The sequence below is a fragment of the Falco peregrinus genome, chromosome 4 (genome assembly GCF_023634155.1).
Source record: "Falco peregrinus isolate bFalPer1 chromosome 4, bFalPer1.pri, whole genome shotgun sequence".
Taxonomy (NCBI): Eukaryota; Metazoa; Chordata; class Aves; order Falconiformes; family Falconidae; genus Falco; species Falco peregrinus.
This window is the reverse complement of record NC_073724.1, coordinates 109,573,234-109,594,397: the sequence shown is the minus strand read 5'-3', so window position 1 is coordinate 109,594,397 and position 21,164 is coordinate 109,573,234. Positions and strand designations below refer to the sequence as shown.

Sequence of the window (21,164 nt, the reverse complement as noted above, 5' to 3'; positions counted from 1 at the left end):
TGAAATTTGTGAGTTTAAAAAGTGGAGGGGGGGAAATCCCCAGCTCCTGCTCCCTTATGCCTATATTCCCAAACATATAGCTATGATTCACACAGAATTACTCTCAAAGAACACCTAGGTCTAAAGACTGAATAGCCAACAAAAGCAGATGATTTGAAAAGCTTACCCGTTCCATGCTTTTAAAATACAGCCTATAATTGGTGACGGTAAGGGTTCCTCTGATTGCTCCAGTGAAGGGACAGATGTAAGTAACATCCTTAGCTTAACAAAAAGAAGAAAAAAAAAAAAGAAAAAAAAAGTTGTTAATTTAATGGTTAATTTATGGGAGCAAAATTACGACAACAACAATAATTGGGGGCTCTACTTTTCAGACCATGAAATGAAAACAAACTTCATCTGGGGTTCTAGTGTAGAACTAACATGCAAGTTTCAGTTCTGTGGAGAAGGTAAGAGTTTGGGTATAAATCGAACACCAGGTAAGTGCCATCACCTAGAATCCTCCATCTGCACATAACTGCTACCCCTGTAAAAAAGCCAGTATTTGGCTGCAAACTGTTTACTCTTACTGAGCAATGCATTGCCAGTCCGTGAGAACACCATGCATGAAAAGAGATGATCACCGCCTGGATGCATCCGTTTGAAGCTGACAACAACCTGCATAAAAGCTAAGGATCATCCGCAAGCTGGTTTGTGCCACCAAGGACAGGAAAAAGCAGTCCTCCTACTGGGGCTTTTAGGATGCTTGGGTCCTTCTGCACACCATCAGCCCCAGGATGCAAAGACCCTCAGTGCTAAAAGCCAGCAGAGCTACAGCAATTTCCAGCAGCCACGAATCTGTATAGCACTCAGCTGCTGGTAATTTTAAGTCTGAAGTCAGCGATCAAGTTACTCTGCAACAATTATTTTTGAGTCTGAGTGATGGTGACTCAAAACAGTCCCCCTTCCTAAAAGGCCTCAAACATTTCTCCCTTGTTCCAGCAAAAGGCAAGAGGTGCTGCTGGTTTTCCACAGCAAACACCTCCCCTAACTGCCCTTCTGTTTTACATCAATTAAAAATGCCAACATTTAAGCCGTTCCCCCCCACCCATTATGTCTTTTGTCACTGAAGCCATTGGCCAGCTGTGCCATGGTAATGGTTTATGCTATCACCAACAAGTAATGACACCCCTCAAACACTCAAAAGATGCTTTCAGCAGGAGACCCACTGATCAGAGCTGCCAGATACATGAAAGAACTCTCCGGACCATCTCAATAACCTCAAGCCTCCAAACCCTATGGGATCCATTTAGCAAGGGCTGTGTGAAGTCAGGAGGACACAGCTTGCCTCCCGCCCAGGTGGCAGCCACCATGCACATGAGGTCCTGAATTTCTTCTACATTTATCCCATGAGATTTAGCCTGGAGGGAGGGAGGAAGAGAGACTGCCTTACTCTAGGGCACTGGCAATTCACATAACTAAACCATCCTCATGTCAGCTCTGCTTCTGCATAGTCTTCACTGACTCTCAAGATCGGGATATGGGGAAGGATCCTTACAATATCAGGAGTGACTAATGCAGAGCAAAATTTGTGGCACAGAATTTTTAGTTAAAAATAAATAAAAGAATATATATATATATGCATGCTAGCAATTTCATTATTTATTTCTTTTAACTTACATGCATTTGTTTGAAGGACAATTAAACACAAAATGCTTCTAGCCAGTTCTAATTGAACCAAGTGTTTAATTATTGGCCAATTATTAATCACTTCTTTTCAAAGACTAGTTTGACAGAGGTTTCAAAGCAGACTCATGAAGCATACTAAGGGTGAGGGCAGCCTGCCTGGTTTTTCCACTGGAGTTCCCATTATTCACAATGCAATTTCAAAATGTTAAAAAAAACCACCAAAGCCAACAAAATCTACTAATAAGAGAAGTCTGCATTTACGTCTGAAAAAGAACAGAACTTCTGGATAAAGGGAAAAGGTGCTGGAAAAATGTTTTCCAGGTAAGAAATCCCAGGCACAATCTCAAACACTGACCTTGCCAGCTTGTAAGCCACACCACCTTGCACATTTGCATTTTATTAGCTTGGTTTCCTAAGGAAACAATTTTACTTAATTACACCGCACATATACACATGTACCTACAACGTGGCTTGTCTGACCTTAACCCTGCCATGGCTGTATGATTTCAGCAGTCTCTATCAGATAAATAGGGATCTCCAAGGCATTAAAATGCTTCACTGTTTGTGAGAATGGATGCCAGCTACAACAGAGGTTGTACTAGTGCTACCACTGAGGGAAAGTCTAATAAGCTCAGTCTTTCGTAGATATAAGAGAATCCATATGGGAGAAAGATACTGGAAACCAGGATTTGCTAATTCCCCTGCTTATGGAATTCCTGTCTTTTACAGGGCCAATCTTACCCTAGATTATTGGGTTGGCTGAAATAATTCTTCTTCCCTTCCCTGTAAAATACAAAGAGAATTGTATTTGCCTTTCTTGACACTTTTAACAGGAAATTATTATTGCTGATGAATAATAAAGATTTCCTTTCTGCTGCCTTTAACTTCTTGCTGGACCAGGCAGCTGCTGTCTGGGCTACTCCAAAAGCCACCCAGTCTTACAGACTTACATGGCTCATCACATCATTTGTCAACAGATAAAACGCTGGTAACTCTGATCTCTTAAACCGTTCCCCAGGAACCCTTCAAAACACAGCCTTGCTGTTTGAGCTAACCGTGCCTGTGGAGTGAGTTACATGTCAGTCTGCACTACACGGTTGGAGCACGAGTTCAGAGTCCTTAGGAAAGGAGTAGAGAAAAGGAATGAGCATTGAGGTGGGGTGGGGGTTTTTGTCTTTTGTTGTTGTTGTTGGGTGCAGGTTTTTGGTGACTTATTTTCAGGTTTGGTTTGTTGGTTTTTTTTTATTTTTAGGACTGAAGTTGCACTCTTCCGTATCACTTTAAGAAGGCAGCAACATATTAAACTACTGAATGCAGAATCTTTCAGAGAAAATTAATCAAGAGGCTTACTCAAACTTTCAGACTGGAGTGCATCAGCAAACCTGATGCATGTCACAATGTCTGGATGAAGAAAAAGAAATACTGCATAAATAAATGGATATTCTTTTTGTCAGTAAACAATAAGGAATTTCCTCTTCACATACCCATGTCTTTAATGGTTTCCCCTGGTAGCAAAGGGGGCTCTTCCATTTCAGCCAATTTATTGGTCTCTCTCAGGACCTAGGCAAAAGATAGAAGTAGAAAAAGAAATTCTTTACTTTTTCATAAACCAAGAACTTTACACTTACCTGCAACAGGTCACAATATAAAGGACAACAAATATTCAAAGATCTTGAGGTACTGCCTAGTGTCTCAGCCTCTGAAAAGTCAACACAAAGCATGTCAGAGACCTCGGTGCCATCCTCGAGCATACTGCTGGGCTATGCAGAAGTGTTTGAAGTGGGGATGTCTGCGATGGAGAAGCTGTGCAAAGCAGGCTCTGTGCTTTGGCAGCACACTTCACAGGTCCCTTTATATGTATAGGAGGTACAGTTTCAATATTTTTTGTTGGTTTTTTTGGCTGCCAAATGACCCCTCCTCCACTTTCCCTTGGGTTAAAGTTATACCACAGGGCATTACTTTTCACAGTAACAGCTGTATTTACACAAGGGTTTTCACAAGAACAGCTGTTATCACAAGCAGATGGGACATGTAAGGAAAGCATGGATGTAACTATGAAAGCATAACCTGAGGTCTAACCCTATGATAAGAACTATGGGAGAAGAGCATATATAAGTGACCAAAATTAAAGCTAAGTCTGTGTGGCCAAACGCAGACAGGTTTAATCGTATTGCCCATGCCTCAAACTGGCCAGATGACCACAACCACAGCAGCACACCATCTGCTCAATCTAGCAACACAGAGAGCAGGCAGGTTAGTCTAGACTCTGCCTCGTGCTGTAGCAACCACAAGACTTTGGGTTTAAAGTTGGCATGCATCCCACCTGGTGGAGACAGGCAGAGAGAGCTCATGACTGCTCACAACTGAATGTGCAGACTCGCCCAAAATGCATTCTTTAGCTTAATGTGAGGAAAGAGAAAAAATTGTTTTAATTTCACATCAGGAAATCCCTGCAAAGAAAATTCAAAGACATGCCTGAAGTGGCACTCTAGAACCTGACACATCTGTGGTCAACTTTCAAGTAGGATCAAGCCAGAGGGAGAGCCTCAGGGAAGAAAGTTTCTCTAAACTATGCAGAAAAAAAAAAAAAAAAAAAAGAAAAAGAAAGAAAACAAAACCCAAAGAAACCCCACACCACAATAAAAGCACGTTCCAGCATCTTCACACAACAGGCTGACGTATAGATGAAAAGATTAACAAGATCAAAGCCTTCTTGAGAACAAGATGTACATGTTAAAAAATGCATTCAAAAGACTTCTTAAAGAAAATAATAAAAGCAAATACAATCCTGGCTTCCTAACAGGAACCCCACAACTGCACTCACTTAGGCCAGCTCTTACTGGGGAGGCTGCCAGAGCAACCAGGCTGGCATCTACAGGATGGGTGAAGGGAGGCTGCCACTGACAGAACTCACACTGGTAGCAACCTGCAGGAAAGCTTCTCCTCCCCCATGTCCGCAATACCATTAGAAGAAAGGTTTTGCTGCCGTAACTAGAAGAAATCTGTGCTGAGGACTTCATGTCAGCACAGCTGTGTTGGCCAAAGATCACACACCTCATCAAAGCCCTGGCTGATGGCCTCCCTGACAAAAGCCTGTGATGTAGACCCGCTCTTAACTCCTGTGTGTCCATTTTTACGCTTGAGTAACAGCCTTGAAATTGGCAGGATAACATCTGGATCATGCCAAATGAGAGGGAGGCTTGTGGCTCATTAGTCTGTAAGCAGTGGTCATCTTTGTGGCCTTTTATCTTGGAAGGACATTAGTAAAAACACACTCTGCATTCAGGACACTCTCACAACGTTGTTGAGAAGGTCCGTTCCCAAATGGGCAGCAGCTGCTGCTAGGATCACTCCGGTCAACAGCTGGGCTCACTGCTCTCCTGAAGATGTCAGTGGCAGCACAGCCAGCGGTAAACATTTGGGGAACTGGGTTATATCTTAAGCCAAAACCAGTATGAGGTAAGATACATAGAAAGCATTCAGTATGACAAAGCACTGCTGAGATCGCTAGGTGGGCAGTGCTCGGGTGGGTTTTAGACACTGTACTTCAGGTCGGGGTGAGAAGAAGGGAAAAGGCAAGCAGTATGCAAGATTAAGACCTCCATGTCAACACCATTTTGTAAAGACGAGGCTGAAAGCTTTTTTTAAAAGCTGGCTCTTCTAAGTCTAATAAAATCCATCTGCTCACTCGTGCTTTCTGAAATGTGGAGTCCCCAGGATCAAAGGGTCAGCAATTCAAACCTGCGCTCACTCCAACCCAGGCCAGTGGACAGATGGCCTCCTGGAAGCACAGCACTTCAAGGTTGACAGCTTCTTCCCCCTTGCCGTCCCCACCACCATCGTTTTGGGGTTTTTTTTTGGTATAGAGTCAAGGACTACACTCACTTTCACCACCCTTCAACTGATCTCAGTCACACGACCTACCTCAGGTAACACAGCACCAACTGCCTCCAGGGTGATTTCAAAGTTGGCCCAAGTATATCACCCCTGGATAACAGTCATCCTTCCAAGAGGCTCAGACAGAAGTGGTCAGAAAGTGCAGGACAAACACTTCTCTGGTGTGCCGGTCTTTGCAGCATCTGCCCAGCTCTAGACCTTGAATAAGTCCTCCTAGCTGGAACGTGAACACTTGAAACCTGTCCTGGCAGAAACTGAGAAGTGAAGAGTAGGCATTTTCCCAAAAGCCACCTCCATCAACGGCTCCTTAAAATTGATTCGGGGAAATGCAATCTGCGTGCAGCTGACAGCGCAGGCAGCAGGCACAGAAGACATCTGGGGCAGTGCTGAAGGACAGCGGGTGGCAGGAGGGAGGAAAAGTGGGCGGATAAAGAAAGAGGAGTTTTGGAAACAGATGAAGGAGGAAGAATGGGATGCGACAATTGCACATGGAACTCTGGGAAGACGCTAACAACACAGGTGGACCCTCTGCCCCTTCTATGACTAAGGAGATGACATGAAAAGCCCTTCCATCCCACTGCCATCCTCCCCTCCCCAGCCCAATCCAAAAATGGTTCATTAAACTGTGAGAAAAAATCTTTTTTTGTGCATTAACCTATTTTCAAGACTCTAAAAATAAAACTCCTAGGCCCAGATTTAGCCCTCTGCAAATCCTGCAAAATGAAATTAAGAGCTCCAGTGAGGCAAGGAGGCAGGCAGGGGAGCCAGGGACACGACTGCGGCAGCCTGGCTGCAGAAGAGTGACGGCTGGCTACCGATGCGTTAACACTACTGAGGCAAGTACCATATGGATACATCACTGTAACTGAGATGTTCCACCTCTGTGTGCCTCAGGTTTTTAAATTGTTCAGTGTGAACATAAACAATGAGAGCTTAGAGATCTGCAACGAAGGTCACAGCCAGAGCTGGGCAGAGTCTGCATTACCGAGGAACAGGACCATCTTGAGGTAGAGCCACACACTGTCTGTGTCTGTCACAGCCATCACTAAGATGGTTTCTGCAATAAACAAATATAACCACCAAAAATCAGTAGACTGCCTCACCTCTGAGCTAAACAAGGCCTCCATAACCTTTCCCCCACAAAAATGCTATGCTTGGTTAACTGAATCTCTTGGGGAACAAAGAGTTTAGTCAACAGAATAACCTTTATTTCTGTCTTTTTTTACCGAGTAACATCATCTACCCATTCCTCCCATCAGCAGCTCTCCCTCTAGATAAAACAGCTCTCCGGGATGCTGAGCACAGGAGTACCTTAGCACCTAAGCACAAGTCCTGCCTCAGCTCAGAGCGGGTGTGAGGACTTCATGCCACCACCTACCTTTGTTCTCTGCTCAAGCAGCAGCTTGGCAGAACAAACCCACGCTTGCTACATTTAACAACTGCTTCTCTTACTCCAAGATCCCACCTTTTGTTAGCTCCAGCCCACTTACCCATGGCTGAAGGTGCAGAGCTCTCTCATGTCCTCCCACCTATAGCACCCAAGGCAGAGAAACCCCGATGTGGTACTGTAGACACAAACTCCAGATCTCAGCAACAAAACAATCATCTCCTTCGCTTGCACGTACGGGGTCAGGGAAAGAGGTTTAAATCCTGCTGAAAAGGTAAGACTGCTCCCTGCCTCATCCCTTACCTCTTCACACTGCGATGCAGTGTCCTGCAGTTCTGCCAAGCCTCTCCGAGCATTTGACACAACTGCCTCCTAACACAGCAGCCTGCACGCTGCTCCAAAAATCCCTCTCCTGACTGACGTCCCCGCACGACTCATGCACACAGCTCATCCCAAGTGGCTACAGCCAACTGGGGGTGGTACAGAGTTACGCTGCACCCTAACGCTGAGCACAGGGTCCCAGAGGAACACTGCTCCCAAAGGACCAGAGATAGCACGCAAAACTCTATATTCAGGGTTTGCTTTTGCCCGTGAATCAAACAACTGATAGGCTTTCCTCTGGTATTGCCTGTGAGGTGTGTGCCTGCCAGCAGAGCTGCACAGCCAGGATGACAGCACACATCCTGCGCTGGCTGAGGCCGAGCCAGGACCGCCGCCTCCTCCCCGACCTGCCACTGCTGTCAGTGCTCCCACAGCTAGCTCAGCCAAGGTACTTGCGTTCACTTAAGGGCTTTCTTAATGGATGCTTTTCCATAACCTGGATCATTTTCCCAGGACTGGCTTAGGGTGTGACTCCACCAGTGAAGGTGTGTAAACCCAGGGCGAGGGAGGTAGAGCAGCCGGGACCGACTAAGGACAGTAACTCTGCCCCGGACACCAACATCTGCAGCACAAGCCACCAGAAAACAAACCTGAGGTCCCTCCTAGCCATTTTTCGGCCACTCTCCTACCTTCTCCTGAATATGTGAGCCCTGAAACCCACAGACAACAGCCAGGTTTTCCGGCTTCACACAGCTTAAGGGGAGACTACAGGTTTGTGTTACTGAATCGCTGTGCAACAGCTTTCCCAAGTCTGTATAGCTTCTTCTGTCCTGAATCACAATCAAAATGAACAAAAAGAATCTTTTTTGGCTTAGATAAAATTAAAATGTACCTTTTTCTGACATTCTCCCCTCTGAGTTAATTTCTCCTTGGTAACCTCCTACACACTCCAAATCATTTTGCACATTTTGAACAGGTTTGTTACGCAGAAAGCCACAGCACTGGTGTGACATGTCCGACCTGACACCACGACCACCCCGCCCCTGCATCATTCCTTTCCCCAAAACCATGCCTGCCCCATCCATTGAAAAGACAAGCTCTCCAAGCTCAGAGCTGCTTTTGTTCCAGCTGTGCACTGTCCTGTTCTGTGTTTCCCATAGCAGTAAGCTGGTCTTTTAACCGGTCCCTTGACATAAACATATATAACCTGGCTGTACAGACAAACATTATGCACACATAAAATCCCTTTGCATCTGCAGCCCCTGAACTCTCAGGTTTGGCACGTCTACCTCGTGAGCATGCCCTGGTCAGCAGCAACAGGCAGGATATACGCTGGGAGGAGAAGAATGTGCGTATTGTACATATGCGTGTGCAAGAATATACGCATAGAATTAGCAGATTTTAAAAATACGTAACTTTCAAATTATGTGTGACACGTGGATTTGAAACTCAACAGCCAAGTGAAAGGATTTATCTCCTACAGGAAAATATTTGTCTAATACTTCACATTTTAATGGATTACCTGGAAATATTCTGCTTGTAGTTAATATATCTAAACTTTCCTTCCCCCTTCTTTTTTCTATATGTCTTTCTCTCAAGGACTGGCACGATTAAATGCCCTCCTGAATCACTAGCGCTCTTGCGGCTCTGCAGGCAGGGTAGTCGGTAAAATGCAAGAATATCTGTTTCATCTAAAACTAGAGATCTAAGGCTGAGCTAGTCACCTTAGGTGCTCTGTACAGCCAGTGGAAAGCAGGAAACCTAAGATATTCACCTTCAGGATCAGTGTCTTTCTTCCTACCAAAGGCTGAGAACTAGGGTCGGTAACTCCAAAGCAGACCTGGTAGGGCAAATCCCATCGCTGGTGCTTCACTGCAGCCAGTGCAGCAATGCCCAGTCTCCTGGCCATCCCAAGAAACTCTGCAGTCACAACCTGTACTTGCAGAGAAATTCAAACTTACTTTGTGTAGAGAGGCAGCATGGATTAAGCCAGGCCAGGTGGAAAAACTGCATGAACTTCATTAAAACAGGTATGACTCCAAAGTCTGTAGGGTAGGTCTTATTAGCTGAATTACCAGAGGCAGCTTTTGGGTCACAGCTGGCTCCTTTCTGCTGTCTCAGAGGACCACGTGAGGGAATATCCATATAGGAAAATATATGAATCCACATAGGATTATTTATACATACTTTTATTTTTAATTAATTTTCTTTGCAAAACATACACACTTATGTAACCAACCTTTTTCTCCTTTCAAATGCCTTTTGGTGTCTCAGACCATGCCCACCTGTTCCTTCCCCTGAATTTCCCTCCCACTCCAACTCTTTCCTATTTCATGGCTGTTGCCATAAAAGTCAATCAAGAAAGGACAGTGCCACTATGGCAGGTGTATCAAGATTTATCATTACCCTGATGATGGTATAAAAACCTCTGAAACAAAACAGATACAGAAGCCCTTTCCATTCACCTCAGAAAAAAAAACAACCCACAGACGTCTAATTCTGTTCAGTTGAGGTTAACAGAAGCTGCAGAACTGATGTGAATATGTGCAGAATCGAGCCCCTTATGCTTACTTAGGATAATTTTTCATAGGTGCATTGGTTTCTTCTCTAAATGAAACATTTCTTACAACAGGGAAAAGAACACATTTTTTCTAGCATTTTGCTGCTAACATGCTTCTGTCTTCTCAATACTCAATTAGAAAGACCACCAAACAGCAGCCATGCTTACTTAACAAATCCTCCTGTAGACTGCAAACACTAGACTACTTCACAGAGATTTTCAGCTGCCATTTATGTCTATTTCAAGTGTGCTTTGAGAAGATTTATGTGCTATGTAGTCTACTGGAAATGCAATAAAAGATAAATCAAGCAAGTAAATGGTCTTTATTGATTATTTTTGAATCATTAAGAATACCACAGCAGAATGACTACAGGAAAGAACAGCAGTGTCTCTGCATGACTGAGGCATGGGCACTTTTCTGAGGATTATGATCAGATGAGTAGAAAAACTGCGTTAGAGGCATTCACAGCCGCAAGATATTAATTGCAGGAAAATGCTTTGTGCCTCATTCTTTTGAGATATTAGAAGTTCAAAGGGGAAGAGACAAAACATCATGGACACATGGATCATTTCAGAATAGTACGCAGATCCAAATATACTGTCCAAAGACCACATCAAGCCCATTCAGCTCCTAAGAGAGCATTCAGCCAAAGAAGGCTTCCTAGCTTGGTTAAAAAACAACACAAAGGGCATTTAAGTTATCAATATAATGTTCTGTTGACACCACCTATTACACTAAGACAATAATCACATATGATGTACACTGCAACTGCCTTTTAATTATGCTTTCCTGACACAACTAAAAAATCCAAACTGATCTCTACCTACCATACACAGTTTGAGAAAGTATAAAAAGGCTTGAGAAATCACTTTTGTTTACTTACCACTGTCTTGAAAATCTTTAAAAAGAAGCTGAAGATTAGCGTGTTTAAGAAAAAAAGAATAGTCACCAGGGTAACATAAAGGGACTCCTCTGCAGGAGGAAGCAGCCACCATGCAGTGTTTCCCTAGGGTTTTCTGCTTTGTTTTTTCCACTATGTACTTCTCCACTCAGACGCGAGTGTCCAGTGATGAAGAACAGCCTCTCTGGGCTGGTGAATCTCCTGGGCCCTCACTGCACAAGTACAACGCAAGGCTCAGAAGCTCAAAGGAACACATTGTTGAGGGCCAGTCGTTCAACCACGGCTGGCTTGTCTCTTCAAGTTTGTATGGCTTGGTGCCTCAAGACAATTCTCTCATTAGGCTCCAACAGAAAGTCATCACTGACTCAACATAGCAATGCTCCCTGGCACAGAAGGTTGCAGATATTATCTATTCAGATAAGTCCAACATTATTTAATACAGAATCGTCTTCATTGCCAAGGGTTCCACATACATCTCAAATGAAAACAGCTCTGTTCTCTTCTGGCTGCTCAAAAACTTTGGACGGCACATTAGCCCAACTCTATCCTTCCTTTATTTTACTTTGTCTTGTTTAGCAATCAACTTACATGGGAAAACAGACTAAAATTTTCAAGGAAAGCATTAAACTAGTACATTGACATTCGTACCATCAGTCTTAACTAACAGAAAAACACCAAAGAGAGAGTTATAAATTCTAACAACTAAATCAAGTCACAGAAAACTATCTCTGTTATAAACTCCAAAGTTAAATTCTTTGGAAGCGATATATAAGGATTCAAGATACAAGTAGTTACATATTTACAGTAAGTAAACAATCATACAGAGGGGAACAAAGATGTTTCATTTCATGCAAAAACATCTACAGAAAATCAAATATTGGCAGGTACTGCACACAGTCACAAATCCACGTGTCCTTCTAAATACCATGCTTGTTCGTTCCTGCCCAATCTGTGCTTCAATCTACAAAACTATACCTATAGGGGAGGAAAAAAAAAGGGGGGGCTGGGGAGCCACCTCTTACCCATTTTTACTCAGCAAAAAGAGAATTTTTGCACTTAGTAGCTAGGAGAAATACAGCAGTCAATTAGGAAGAGCTGAAAATATTTTTGAGGAACATATGAAGACCATTTACTTATTCTCCTTAGTTTTCCATTCCTAATAGACGGCAATCGTAAATGCTTCCAGAGGTTTCTTTCACTGTACTTGACTTCGTATTCAGACATTCAGGTATCTATACATAAGAAAAATTCGCAACACTTGCTGTCTTTGCTCTCTTCCAACCAAATGAGCACTTAGGGAGTATTATTTCCACGTAAAGGAGACAGCAAACTGACTGCATCTGGCTTTTCCCTCCATCTAATTTGCATGAAATCAATATTTTGCAATGCAGAGGTTGGCTACTCTGAGTTTTTGTTTCCTTGAAAGAAGGAGGTGCAGAAAAGGACTTACTGGGAGAGGTGCAGGGAGGAGACCAAGATTTTCCATCTTTTAGGACAGTTTAAAAAGAAAAAGATTGTAATTCTCATGAAATATACAGCATTTACAGTCATGGAAACTGGAGTCCTAGAAAAACATGTCAACAGGAGGGGCTAAATTCCAGTCACTCACAGGGATGTCCTGGAATGACCACATTATGGACAAGAGCACCATTCATTCTCCAGAACTAGTCCTTTGTGCCTTTGTTCATCGACAGCTTAATGCTCCAAAGAAGAAAGCAAGCCCGCCTCCCAGACACACACACGCAACTCGTATAGCCAAAATCAGAATTTTGAGATAGTTAAAACACTGGTTCCCATACGATTTTCCCACTTCTCCTCTGCTGCTCTTTAAGTCCCTCTACTTTATACCTTTGATAAAGCATCACCTGTTCTTGGATTTGGCCCCAATTTCATCCCTGTGTTCAAAGGAACCTGTGGAAACACTACATGCAGATCAGGTAAGGTCGACTTCTGCCTGCATAACCTGTACTCCTGTATACTCACAAAATAGTGAGGTGCACCTTCATGCGAAAATATAACTGAGCCCAAAGCGATGATGCAGAGAAACACATATGCTCAAATCTTCACACAATGACAGTAAAATGATGAACTGTTTATTTAATTTCACTGCTGTATCACCAGTTCACCTCTAGCCAAGTCTTTTGTGACCACAGGTCAATTATCTTCACCATCTGGTGGCTTGTGCAATATGGTCTGTAATTTAATAGCAGTCACAGTCCAGCGCACTGGGAAGGAAAGCTCACACAAGACATCTTCGCGTTTGCTATAAACTAGTCTTACAGGCAGTCCCATGCAGAGTCAAGGGCCAGTCTGAAACAGGAATACTTATCCCCATACATCATTAACAAGGGATGGAGCCGACTAGCAGGGCAGAGAGTCTTCAACCACCCTGGAGGTGCTTAGGCAGAGTGTTTTTTCACAATTTAGTGCTTCCAAGCTAGTATTATTCACTAACTGAAAAGCAAACCTAAAAAACATTGCTTAAATGAGTGCTCAAATTTTAAAAAGTTATGCCGCTCTCTAAACCCAGCTCTTGTTGAACATGTGTTACACATAACCAAAGCCTGACACACTTCCTGCGTTGGCAGGGAGATAGCAATGGAAAAGCTCACTGAGGCTAGTTTTAGTGATTTACAGCAAAGGATGGCGGGGGGGGGAGGAGAATCACATCTTTCTTCAATATGTTTTTCTACTAACAATATACATGTTCTACATAAAACTAGTCTAAGCCACTTTGCACTAAAGCCAGAATGAAGTAACGCAAAGGTGGCAAAGTTGGTGACTGGCATCTCAGTTAATATTGCCCAGCATCACCTGAGGTACAGGATTTACCTCAATTTTACAGGTCTACAGCTGCAGAAATTACCCTGAACTCTCTCCACAGTCAGAGGAGAAACAAGTTTTCAAAAGAGACAAAACTGCACCGTTACTGAAACGCAGCTAAAAAGCTGGGATCCACTCTGAGAAATTAGTTGCTCCCCCTCAAATAACGTTCACAACATCCCGCAGCAAGGACTTCTCTGTCTCTGCTACATGATGTTCTCACCTAGCATGGGCACTTCCCTAAAGTCAAGACAAATCAGATCATAAATGACCGATTTCTTTCCATCAGCTGCAAAGGAACTGCAGCTGGCTAGCCTGAATGCAGACTTGCTCAAACGCATTTCACCCAGGAAACATAAGGAGACAGCAATAGCATCCATTTACTGTCTTGAAAGGAGAAGACTCCTTTGTATACCTTTTGTCATGCATCAGTTATATATCTTACAAAATAAACCACATGCTTACCTACACTCTCCAACCACACACACAATGGATAAGAAATTAAGGTTATGCAAGCAACTCTTTTTCCTCCCTTTTTTAACTTTCAAGTCCTGGGCATGCTGCAATAACATTCTTGCATCTCACCTATAAACCCATTGAAAATCCACTGATTCCTCGTATACGAAAGGAGAAAATTATTACGGAGGGAGCAAACAATCATGGAGGATAAGGCACATGCATGTACAGTATTCTGCTGGACCTCAGAGGAATATCAGGATTTGTGGCTTTTATTGTTGCCCTCAAAGGGGATAATGGTTTAGTGGTCACCAACGGCAATGTCAAGAACAAAGACCTCAACCACTTTTTCTGAAGGCTGTACAACTAAGCAGGTGACATATGGGTCTGTGGTACTGCTTTCCTCTGTCCACAGAACAGACTAGAAGCAAGAAGGAGCATAAGAAAGCCAACACAGGAGTTTCCATCCTCTGGTTCAGGCTTTTGCTGTTTACAATCCAAAACCAAACACAATGGTCCTTAACAAATTTTCAGGCAAAGGTACTGTTCTTAAGGGAAGTGGCAGCAGGTTCTGCTGGCTTCCCAACTGCAGATGGAAAGGATTCGACCTTTTTATGAGAGCTACTCCAAAGCTTTGAACACAGTGAACTTCAGGCATTATCCTATAAATCGACAGCTAACTCAAAGTGAAAGTCCCTGCTGATAAAAGCTAGAGCATTAGCAAGAAGACTTAAGTATTATAAAACGCACAGACATATCTGCCCATAAGCATAGGAGAAAAGACCACCTATAGGACTTAGGAACAAGAATCCCACTGTACTTTTAATAATCACCAAGTTCCCAGATCTGTAAGAGGTATTGATGTACTTTAATCCCTTTGGCAATGTTGGATCTAAGGTGTTTTTAAAACCTCATCCCAAATTACACAGAATCTATGAATTTCCAGCTCATTTTCACTTCCAACTACTTCAGTTCTGTTCTTGCCTGATCTATAACTTATGTTAAAACATATGGCAGTGTATTTGCTAAAAATTCCCTCAAAAAGTGCATTCCCTAAATCAATTCTAAACAGCTTCAGATTTGAGATCAGGAAGGGGGTGGAGGGGAGAACCTATTAGTGCTTTGTTGTTTTTCTGTTGGGGTTTGGGGTTTTTTTCTTCCTTTTTTTCCTGTATGAAGCTAACTGAAACAGCCAAAAGTTATTTAGAGTTAGTTTATGAAGTGAAAATTCTATAAATTGTAGTGGAAAGGCAATTTAATCTTAGTGCCAGATATTGAAATGCTCAATATACATTTAAAAAACCCAACTTCATAAAGGCATATTATTAAATACTTTGCAGAAAGATTTAGGAAAAATACTGCACATGCATTCAGTAGGAATCCCCAGTGGTTGTCCCATTTACCTCATTACACACATGTGCGCACACACACAGAGTGTTAATTGCACTCCAAAAGAAAACTGCAGGCATAGACTGCAAGAAATTATATGGGTCCTTCCCCTGGTTCCCTCCTCCCAATGGACGCCTACCACTCTTCTAAAAATTCCCCACAGAAAAAAAGAGAGTGCTAATTGTAGCTATCTCTAAGTGTTTTTCCATCGTCACAGAAATTTAATTCCTAGATTTGAATCAATGCACATGCAGAGGCAGAGACCCAGCAGAGGTAGGAAAGATGATGAATCCATGCAGCAGTTCATTCTAGCAGGGAAAATTTAAATACACATCAAGAGCATAATCCCATTATTGGCAGATCCACTTCAAAATCTTCAAAAGCTTATTTTCAGCCTCTTAAAGCTAACTGATGGAACACCTTCCTGCGAGAACACCATGTAGCCCAAGCACTTGTCTCCCATTCCACAGTTACCACAAAACGCATTAGTTTCCACTTCAGGTCTTATTCTCTTACATTTTTCCAGGAACAATGTGGGACTTCTTTCTTTCCTCAGAAGTAATAAGCTTAGCTCAAATCACAGTGCTTGTTAAGACTTGGGAGTTCATGCTGTCTTGTACCAATCAAAGCTGCACAAGACACTCAGGCGTGTAAGGAAAGGGCTAGAACAGAGAACACGCTCATGCCACTGTGTCAGTTAATAGTATGACCTCATCTGCAATATCAAAGGCAAGGACACATCTCAGAAAGATTAAAGGAAATAGTAACAACAATCAGGACCTTGAAAAATCTCTCACAGAACTGACTAGAACACCGGACAAAGAATGATATGCCCAGAGAGAGGACGTCTGTTCTCCTCAACTCAAGACCTGAAAGAAATCGGTGTTAGCTGATCACCACTCATAATGAATCTTCCATTTAGGAGCTAGCACCAGGCTCCAAGAGCAAGCCTGGGGATCTAACAGTAACGCACTAGCACCGACAGCAATTGATTTGAGGACAAGTTGTGGGACTGCAGTTGCACTGGCAGTACTAACACAAAAAGCTGTACGCAGGTCACGGACAGATCTTCATCCCACCTCCAGGACTTGTTCTCTGGCTTCAAATACTCTCAGGAATGACGAGAGAAATGGTCAACACATTAATTCCTCTAGGAAAGAGTACTAGTGCAAACTGTTCCTTTCACCCTACACCCTATTACAAGTAGGACCAGAGGAAGGCATTTTCTCGAGGTCTGCTCACACTGACAAGCGGTCACCCAAGTGTAAAGGCAAGAACCAGCTTTATGCCTACACACAACCGTGTCACAGCCACTCACACCACCTCTACAAGAGCAAGGTGAAACACAGCAGGCTTATGCCAAATTCAGGCCCCCCAACACTGATGCAGGTTAAAAGCGTGAAGTATTTTGCCATCAGAGGCATGTGCTCACTGTTAGCCTTGCAGTGCCTTTATTCTAAATAAGGAATTCCTTGCTTTACCATCCCTCCTTAATCACTATTCTAAAATGAAAGGAGAGCAGCATTTGTTCCAACCATGGCAGAATTTTAGTTTGCTTAGAAAAAAAAAAAGAGAAGGAGGGCAGGCTGTGAAGAAATCACTCTGCAAATTACAGGAACTGCAGCACAGCAAGGAAGTATGGGCTTCTAATGGCCTCCAGTAGACAATAAATAGGCATTTTCTCCCTGAAAAATCTATCATCTAAGTGAACATTCCTCTGCGGACATTGTTTTTGACTACTAGTGGGTACAGAGACCCTGTTGGCTGGGGAACCAGACAAGCCCAGGACAGCTGGAATCCCTGCCCAGACAGCTTACAATTCACACAGATAAGGTGACAAAAGGGGGAAAGAGTCACAAGATGCCATCAGGATTAAAAGGAAAGCATGTTGAATCAAATTAACCACCAGGGAGGAAAGACAACCTTGATTCTAGAAAAGAAATGTTGCTTCATTCTCTACTTCTAAATGTAATTGCCAAGTGTCAGAAAAATTGTGAAAAAGTAGTTGACTTGTGCATCAAAACTAGAAAAAGAAACCCACTTATGCAAACTTCAGTTAAAAAAAAAAGTTTGTGTAATTATTTTTTTCATAATACTATACAGTTACAGCTGTAGCAGTATTTGCAGTCTTAAGTATATCCACTGTATTTTCTCTATGCTGTAGTAACTGAAGACCCCAACTTCACAGGGGAAGAACTTCAGACATACTACAAACTTCTTTACCCAGGCATGTTCTGAAGAATTACTTCTTGTATCCACAGGTAAAAGGTGTAAACTACCATTAGATTACATATAAACTACTTTGAAAATTGATTAATTTTCAAACCTTAGCTTAATATTGGCTAATAAGCTGCCTTTAGAAAGGAACATTCATGTTCTTGCCACTTATGAACAAGTAGTTCTTTCTTTTATTAATTACAGACCACTGAGACAACACTCAACAGACAAAGAATTATCATCGTTGTCAAAGGAATTAGTTTTGCATTTAAATGTTTTTATACAATTTTACTGTGTTTACATTTTACAAAGATGCTCAACCACAGCTGAGAAATGCCAAAAGTCATTACTAGAATGTATCAATACCAACAGTTTTATACTCAGGGATGTTTTTTAAAGCAAAGGTGTATCAGCAAACCCCTTGGTTTCGTAAAAGGAACGTACAGATAGCTTTCAAAACTCCTGTGCCACTGAACTAGAACTTTGAGTTCATAATTAATGAATCTAGTAACAGACTTAAAAGAGCCTTTTTTGGACTTTTTTATGTCAGAGCAATTTATTGTGACAGAATATTATTTTGATCAGCCTGGAGATAGCAATCTTTCTCTGAAAGAAGATACTTCCAAGGACTCTGTTTACAAACAAGCAGAAGTTCTCAAGATAGAACATCTATTATATACACACAACAGGAAAAAAAGGTATAAAACTGGCAGGTTGAAGATTTCACTTGCTTAAAACACTTAAAAGAAAATGGGAGTTCCTTTGAAAATTCATCTCCAAGTGTGGGTTGCAGAATCAGCTTTTTGAAGATTAAACAACTTTATAAAGAAGGAAATAATACGGTAGATATTAAACTTCAATTTCACCTGTTTGACTTTAGGTCCTTTCATGCTTTGGCTACATAAAATTTGGCATTAAACTGAAAGCTGACATCAGTTTACCACATCCAAACTCAGAGGAGAAAGAAATGTCTTCTGGAGGAGGCCACAATATATCAATTTTTTTCTTTTTTAAGACAAAACATACATACCCTTATATCTGGAGAGAAGTTGTCTGCAGAGGTGGAGACAGAGTCGGATGATACAGCAGAAGCAGATTTGGTGTGAGCAGAATGGTCCGAGTGAGAAGTGGAAGCGCTGTGAAGAGAAACACCACAGTGTATCAACATCACACTCGGCAATGCTCAAAAGCCGACAAGTACGGCCACTTGCTTACAGCCAGCGTCAGGCATTTTTCACCATTTCCAACCTTTCCACTATCAGTTGTTCAGCCCTCAGCAGTGGTTTAAGAGAACTTGTTTTACTCGCTGGCCTCAGATTACCGAAGTGTACACGTTACCAAATCTCAGCTCAGACTGCGCCAACATTACCACGATCACAAGCTCGATCAGAAACTAAGGGCTTCCATTTCAGGCTTTCAGATGGGAGATATTAGTGCGCTGCAAGGGGATGAAAACAGACAGGCTCCTGAACGCATGCCAGCACAACTCCAACCACAGCTTTACAGTGGTGGAAGAAATTCAGAATAAAAACTCTTTCCATCACACACAACTTTCTTCCTTCAGGCATAAGTACAACCCTCAGGAGAATTAAAAAGACTCTCCCAGCATACCTCTCTGGTGATACAAAGTGCGATTTGTTAAATAACAAAGCAAAACAGCTATTTTCTTTTTCTATACAGTTTTCCTAGTATAGCTGTAAGCAATTAAAATAAGCTTACTTTACAGCAATTTTATGTCGCAACCTCTCCTAGAACCATAACTGCTTAAAATTAGCGTTTGATAATAATGCTCTTAAAACCCCAAAGACTGTAAAGAAAGATCCTCCGTGGTACAACGTTACTCCTTAAAGCCACCGTACAGCAGCAAATGCTGCCTGCACCAATTAATTCCCACATTCCTACCAACCCTAGAAAGGCTTTACCTGGGTGTAAAGACACTTTTAAGGATCAGCTATCAGGCTGAATACCAAAGCAGAATACCAGCAGGAGTATTACCATTACTACTTCTATTAATTAGACATGTGACAACCTAGAAACAGCTATATCTGAGCTTCTAAAGGGCCTGGAGATCTGTTAATTGTCTGAAAATCGTTTTGCTGCTGGTAAACAGCCACAGAAAGGCCAAAACGTTCCATTTTTATTTCTACGGAGTTTGGCAAAGTAGTGCATAGGCAGTATTAAAAGCATGAAGGACTACGGCAAAATTGGACTCTTGCTGGGAGTTAGTCCTTCCTCTCCAAGGATTAAAGAGTGTTGGCAACTCTTTCATCCTACGAAGTAGAACTTCGAAATGGAACATTTGGGAACAGTAAAAAAAATATTTAAAATAAATGATACTGTTGTGCCAGCTGAATAGCACAATCCCACTGAATGCATTTGCTGTACAAGGTTCAACAGCTAATCACTCAGCTTTCCAGCTCGCTCAACTCTTGTGGTGTTGCCAGGTAAACTCACGTAATTTTGGATGGCCAGTGGCACTTGTGCACACAACGCTGCTCACATTGCAGCTGCCCCGGAGTCTCCGTCACAGGCAGAAAATAATCTTACGCTAAAATAACAAGAACTGAATCTGCAAAGTCTCCTGTTCTTATGGATCAAAGGGCCCCACACATACACTGAAGCTGAGTACAGTTTCACATTACAACAAAATTGATATGAAGTGTACGCTGCTGGAGAACGGGCTGCTCACGTTCCCCTCTCTTCCTCCTCCTCCTCCTCTCAACCTGGGCTGCACACCGCTGCCATCTCCATTGCTCTGGATGAGCATCAAGGGATGCACGGTTCAATTTGCTCATCTGCTGGGGCAATAAACTATTAATAAACATGAAGAGAGTCTTCTGTTGGATAACAGGGCTGATTGGATTAATTATATGGCCATATAAATCATCAGACGCAGCACACGAAGAGGGAGGGCATCTGCATCTGGAGACGATGAGGAAGGCTGAGAGCACTTCTGTGCACAGCAGCCTGCAGGCATGCTAAATTAGGCTTAGCACTAAACCACATTTTTACATTACTTTACTTAAATGAGCTCAGACCACTGGATGTATTCCCTTGAAACTCCTTTCAGCCTGGTTTCTGCACGGTCAGCCTCCATCGCCCAAGCATTCACCCTTGTGTTTGCACCTGTTTGATTAATTTGATTTTTAAAAGCATTTAATAAAAAATAAAATCACATTTGATTTAACTGTTCCACAAAGCAACACCAGTTTACTGTACAGCAGCCCCATAAGGAGAAGGTACTTAAAAGTTACCAACAAAGAGCAAGCAGATACTGTAGATGCCTTTATCACTGGGTAACAACTGACTCCTGTCCCTGGGTGCCCACAGTGACTTCTCCCACCCCAGCTCCAGCCGGGGGAGCCAGAGGCTCAGCAGAAGCCTCCAGAAGCCATGCCTTCCAGCTCCCTCCCCTTTTTCAGGGCCCAGAATTTAGTGTATTTAAAAAACATTTTAAAGGTCAGCAACTCTGCTGAGTTTACAATCATTTAGCCCAGGTATAAACAATTAAGCAAGAGGCACACGGCAGCTAATCTGGCCCCCGTGC

At 42.6% G+C, this 21,164-nt stretch overlaps 1 protein-coding gene across 6 annotated transcripts in view; it reads right to left on the bottom strand.

Annotated features, from left to right (window-relative positions):
* MTMR2 (myotubularin related protein 2) overlaps positions 1–21,164 on the bottom strand; it is a 65,962-nt gene that overhangs the window by 23,790 nt on the left and 21,008 nt on the right. For 4 of the 6 annotated variants that reach the window (XM_055801765.1, XM_055801766.1, XM_055801768.1 and 1 more), the window contains 3 exons: positions 18,648–18,753; positions 3,150–3,225; positions 167–261 (listed from right to left, as the gene is read on the bottom strand). In XM_055801765.1, coding sequence (XP_055657740.1) covers positions 167–261; positions 3,150–3,225; positions 18,648–18,753 — 277 coding nt within the window. Of the gene's footprint in view, positions 1–166; positions 262–3,149; positions 3,226–5,589; positions 5,609–10,714; positions 10,924–18,647; positions 18,754–21,164 lie in introns of those variants that run through there. The other 2 variants (XM_027777037.2, XM_027777038.2) reach the window with 2 other exon arrangements.